The sequence below is a fragment of the Pyrus communis genome, chromosome 4, assembly GCF_963583255.1.
Source record: "Pyrus communis chromosome 4, drPyrComm1.1, whole genome shotgun sequence".
Classification (NCBI taxonomy): domain Eukaryota; kingdom Viridiplantae; phylum Streptophyta; class Magnoliopsida; order Rosales; family Rosaceae; genus Pyrus; species Pyrus communis.
Genome location: NC_084806.1, coordinates 28359390 through 28365064, shown reverse-complemented (window position 1 = coordinate 28365064; position 5675 = coordinate 28359390). Strand labels below are relative to the sequence as shown.

The 5675-nt window shown below is 37.1% G+C and overlaps 1 protein-coding gene across 1 annotated transcript; it reads right to left on the bottom strand.

The window, feature by feature from the left end:
- Positions 1-282: 282 nt before the first annotated feature.
- On the bottom strand, positions 283-4987 carry LOC137730474 (protein CYCLOPS-like). Its single transcript, XM_068469463.1, has 11 exons — positions 4634-4987; positions 4216-4265; positions 3907-4050; positions 3753-3801; positions 3634-3686; positions 2781-3457; positions 2302-2345; positions 2146-2194; positions 1608-1656; positions 970-1098; positions 283-517 (listed from the first exon to the last, which is right to left on the bottom strand). Exons 1-11 carry the CDS (start codon positions 4934-4936, stop codon positions 394-396), a joined length of 1671 nt encoding a protein of 556 aa, XP_068325564.1. The 5' UTR covers positions 4937-4987; the 3' UTR covers positions 283-393.
- Between the last annotated feature and the right edge of the window lie 688 nt (positions 4988-5675).

Here is a 5675-nt window from a genome sequence, read left to right as displayed (position 1 = left end):
ATGTACTGCACGTGATGAGTCTTAGGTTTGACTCACAGATGAAGATGAAGATGAAGATTTAACATTTATATTGAATTCGATAAATAGTCGTAATTAGGTTATTGCTACTTGTCCAAATCCAGCCTCGCCTTACCAGAATATCATTGTATAAAAAGTAACCTCCATTTGACATTCACTGGTTAACTGGTAGAATTTACCAGACATTGTAGAATTTACTGGTCAACTGATAGTTTGACATTCACAAACTCTAGTTTTAGAAGGAAAAAAACAAACAAACCATGATTTACTTGTGCATCAAGCATTAAGATTTGCCTGTTTGCTTTGTCCACAATTGAACCTTTATAAATTCTCAAGATCCTGAAGTTAACTGCAAACCAGAAGTTGATGAGAGTTTCAAATCTTTCCAGTTTCTGAAAGGACTCTCTCTATCTCCTCTACGAGCCGTTCTTTTTCATCAATTAGATCTTCATTTTGCTTCTGCAGCTCCTCTATCTGCGTAGTCTGCTCAGAATCCTTCCTGAAACAATGTAAGACTTAGATAATCAATCATTTTTCCAGTAGAACATCAAGGCGCGTTTCTAGCAGTCAAACCAAAAGCTTTCGTGCTCTGAAAAAAGACCCTGCCAGTTGATTTGATCTAACTGTCAATACTTGCCAAATACTTTTCTCAACAATTTACTAGCTCTAGCACTTCACCAAGAGGCTTAAGTTTCGGACCAACAAAACTATTCACAGAAGCTAGTTAAAAGCTCTAATGCACAACAAGTTTCTTGATTGATTGTAGACGTCATTGTCCAATACAACAAGAAATTTTATGTTCTTTAGCAAACAACCGCACAGGTTCATCTTAGAGATGCATATTTAACGGTTGTATGCGTAATGTGACTCGAGTGAAAGGAAAAAAAATTGATACGTGGAAACATCAAAGTAGAAAATTCTGAGTAAATGAAAGCTAGTTTGTTCCATTACCTATTCATGAAGGACAAGTTAAGTTTGAGTGATCGCACTTCCTTTTCAAGATTTTCACACCGCTTCAAGACAGATTGTATATCAGATGGAATTACTGGAGTCGAGTTCCTTTCCTTTGCCTCCGCCATTCTACATCAGCAAGAAACTTAACGTAAATATAACCTTCTCATCTCTAAAAGACATGTAGCACCTTCTAGATAATTTCTATTGCTTCATGTTCCTACAAAGATGTGTTCTGGCATCAGTTGAAGCTGCCCAGCTTGGGTTGATTTTAACATAAAATCCTCCTCAACTTCTCTTCCTAGAATTCCTAATAAAAGTTACGATCTTCGATACAATCAATCTGATGTCAGACAGTATGTGAGATATGCATACTAGTGTTTTTTTTTTTTTTTTCGCGGTCTTATCTGTGTGTGCCCATGTGTGTAAATCAACCCCTTTAACTTTAACTCATATATGAGCATCCACATTAAGGAAAGACTGGAATTAAGATTCAATGGATAGCCAATTAACTCAGTCTACTCCCATTTGTTAAAAAGAATACGGAAATGAAGAAAAGAAGATCTCAAATTCGAAGAAGAGAGGTTTTTTGGGGGGAAGACAATACTAGCCCCCATTGTAGGTATTGCCGTACTTACTTCCGTGACCTCTCCACCCTGCGTTTTTTTGTTGCATCCTCCTTGTCCACTGCATAACATTTTTCTTTGTTAGAAAGTAGAATACCATGAGGGGAAAAAATACAGTAACGTTTTACTTTAACAGAATTTCTCCAACTGCGGATAATTATCAAGATGAGAATGTAGTAACAGAAAGAAAAGGCTTTCGAGACACTTATACGGGGCAACAGAAAGGAGAATTATATCTTTATTCAAGCTAAAGAAACATCAATGTCAGGTAAGTCCAAAGGCTTTCTAGTTTTCCACCTCGAACATAAGAACATTCCGTTATATTTTGTGCACATCATAAGTAAAGAGTTTGGTTTTTCCTCTCCCATAAAGTAGAGTACATTCCATTCTAAATTTTTTTTTACAAACACACATGAGCATATGCTCGTAAAGTCCAATTCAGAAGTATGCTTTAAGAAACAAGAACATTCTGGTTTAATTTATTTATAGAGATAATATTGAAATAAAAGCCATAACTCATTATGCTGAAGTTTTAGTCATAATTGGATACCTGAAACAGCTGATGTCACTGATCCGTAGCGGTCTAAACGTTTCCCACTCTGTGGAATATGGCAAATTAAAGAACAAAGAAAAATGAAACCTGGTAAATGTTTTAGAAGCTTTCATAATAACATGCTATACTCAATATCGAAGAGTAGAGTCTTACCTTTTGATCATCTTTCAAGTTTCCAATTATCCGTTCTCTGAAATCTGCAGTTTCACAACAAGATATATACTAAACTTTAGTTAAATGAAACACTGACTAGATGCTAACCAGTATTAACTTTTGTTAGTGCCGCCAATATGCCTTCAAAAACGTTTTTAATCACAAAAGGAGAAAGAAAGGTGTGTATCTGAAACGTCTGCACAGACATACAATTACATTTTGTGCCGAGTCATTTTTAATTTTGTATAAATTTTCATTTACTCTGGTAAATGGAAACAAATAGTTCTGATCATGGTTCTTTCACAATTTTAAGATCTATCGTGATGGTATCTTGGGCTAATCGATTTTATTTTGTATGTTAGTTATCTGTCAACAAAATTTGCATAAGATAACTCAAAGGCTTCTAAAACTAAAGGTCACCGATATCAGTCTGCAATACAACTTTCATAGGAAGGGAACAGTGACTCAAAAAGGATCACCTTTGGCCCTAGAGCTTCCAGCTCGTTTGATTGAACTTTCACAAATGCTCAGCGTTTGACTTGAATTGCTGGGACCGTCACATGCATCAAAACCAGATGAAACTACTGGTGCAGCAGCAGATGATTCACTTTGGGAAGGTTCTTGAGAATTCCTGCTTATGGGATTCGGGTTTGTGATATTTACAAAACCTTCCATCTCAAGATCCAGTGAACCTTCAACATTTTGTTTAATTCTATGATTGTTAACTTGGATAGTAGATACTTCCTGAAATGTTCCCCCTGCCATTTCATGAATTTGATCCCTTTTCCCTTGATCAAAACCGATGTTGACGATACCTTCTTGAACAGAGAAACGTCCATTGGAGCTATCGTCATCCACACCTTCTTTCTCGATCTGATTGCTAAGCTTTTTGCGCTCCAAGGTACCCTTTAGCATGCTCACCACAGATGAAACTCTATCCAATTCACTCGTTTGTGGGGTGTTGAAAGTGGACGATGATGAGTTGGATGGAGAAATGAAGGTCGCCAATTGATTGGTGACCACACAAATAGAAGGGTCATTGAAACCATTTGAAAATGCAAAATCGTGTTTTGCTAGATTGCTATTCCCTGAAGCAGTCTGCATCACTTCCAGACCTCCTGGCATTTGAGCGTTTTGCATGGCAACATACCTCCTCCTGCATTTTAGTATATACTCATTGAATGAAATGAGATGATGACATGTGCCCTCCATAAAAGTAAATAAGAAAAAAATAAATTAAATACGATTTAGAATGGATTAAGGACTGCATCCACCAGACAGTTTAACAGAAATTCCGCTGTTATTATCTATTAACAAGTGTGTAAAAATTACCGCAATTCAGAGGATCGGCTTCTTGTCATTGGTTGAGAACTGTGAAACCAGGCCTGCGTTGACAGTAAAATATTAGATACAAGATGAAGCTTCCTTGAAATGAATCAATATTAACATGCCTTAGCCAAGTATAGCTCGCTAGCCTGCATTCCTCGTTCAACACCATGCCTGAAAAATTGAGACCAAATGTTATCGTCACCGTGTAAATAAAATCAAATATGCTACAAGACAGCTTATTAGAAGGCAGCTTATTTAGAAGGGAGCAGTAGCCACCTGATTGAACTTTGATTGTTTTCACCTGAGATTTCATCAGGCATGGTATTAATTGGTGGATATAAACACTCATTGCTTCTTTTCTTTTGAAGAATACCGACATGTTGCTGACCCGATGACAAGCTAGCTATTTCAGTAGATATCCTGTGATGTACAAAGCAATTATGAGCTTATAATAAGAAGGCCAAGAAGATCAAAGATCCGGAAGTCTGAGGGTAAAAAAAACTATGCAGTCTGGAAAATAAGAACGTTTTTAAGGCGTAGCACACGATTTCCATTTAAGGGTTGCTCAAACTGCAAACTACTTACATCCGTGATTGGGTACGATGCGCAATGCTTGATGAATTGTAGCAATTGGTCTGGAAAAAGTTGCATGTCAATCAAACAAAAAAGACAATCAGGAAAGGGATAGAGCAGAATCCACAAGTGCATATCATCCAGCTTCTAATGGATTTTGTATATCTTATGTGAAACAATTATTTGAGCATCAGATTGTAGAGTTATAAAAGAGAGTAATAACTGGTAGGGAAAAACAAATATTGAACCATAAGAGAGAGACGTTGAATCGCGTTCATATGGAATGAATGGTATTTGAATGCGAATTACGAGCCATTTTAACTGACTCAAACCTAGATGATGTTCTATTGGACATTCAATGAATGATAAAGCTTTCAACAAGAAAAACAAGTAAATGAATATTTAGGATAGGAATAACACGGCTGCTTGCCTCTCCAGTTGTGAGCCAGCTTTTGAAGAGTTCCTCGCTATCTGTACGAAAGTTTTGAGACAAATTCTTAAAACCAAGCATCTCCATGGTCGGTAGAGGCGTTGCAACTGAGCCTTCCATATAAGATCTCACGATCAACTCCTCGCTTGTATTCCTATAGAAGTCGGAAAGCCCTCTTCCTTCCATCTGCTGCCCCTGACTTCTTGGAACCCCCTGACCCTGGAATGAGTTTATCAAACTCTGCCAACTGCCTTCTGGTTTCACAAAAGAATCATTCACTGAGCTTCCCTTTTCACTGACCATACTAAATAACTTTTTCCCACAAACAAAAAATTAGAAGCCACCCGAAAAGTGTCAACTCTTATGTACCTGCACGAGCTATAAGCAGACTATGTACTCAAGCAGATGATTATCCCTCTGAAACCAGCTACTTACACGTGACGACTTTAAACCAGTTAGACAAAGCAACTATGTCTGTCTCTGCAGTCTCAAGTCTGAACTGATCAACACTAACACCAGCTGAGCAAGAGTTCAAACATTAAAACCAACCAGTATATGCTAAAGAACAGGTCCCAAGTACCCAGATTATAATTTCATATGTCAGCGTTACGTTTATTTTTCTTTTGAACAGTTTTACAAGCATATGCTGGGCCGCGATCATCAAAACAAGATTATTATAAACAAAAACTGCGGTATCTTTGATTTCGGGTTATCTAAAGATTCTTTATACCAAACATTGTCTCTTCCTTCTCATGAAACTTCATTCTTACAGCAGTAAGTAACACAAGAAGATTAAGATATAAATTGAAACTTATTAAGCTCAATGTAATCTCAGTAAGATATGCAAGAGGCATGTAGCTCAAGATGTTAAGAGTGTTTATTCCTACACCTGAGTTTTGTGTTCATATCCCACTTCCCAGTATCGCTCGTATCAAGAAAAATTCTCAGTAAACAGAATAGTACGAGTTTTTCCGCTTTCACGAAATTAATTTACTTAGGGTAGAAACAGCAATGGAATGATGGCAGCAAGGAAAGGGACTTG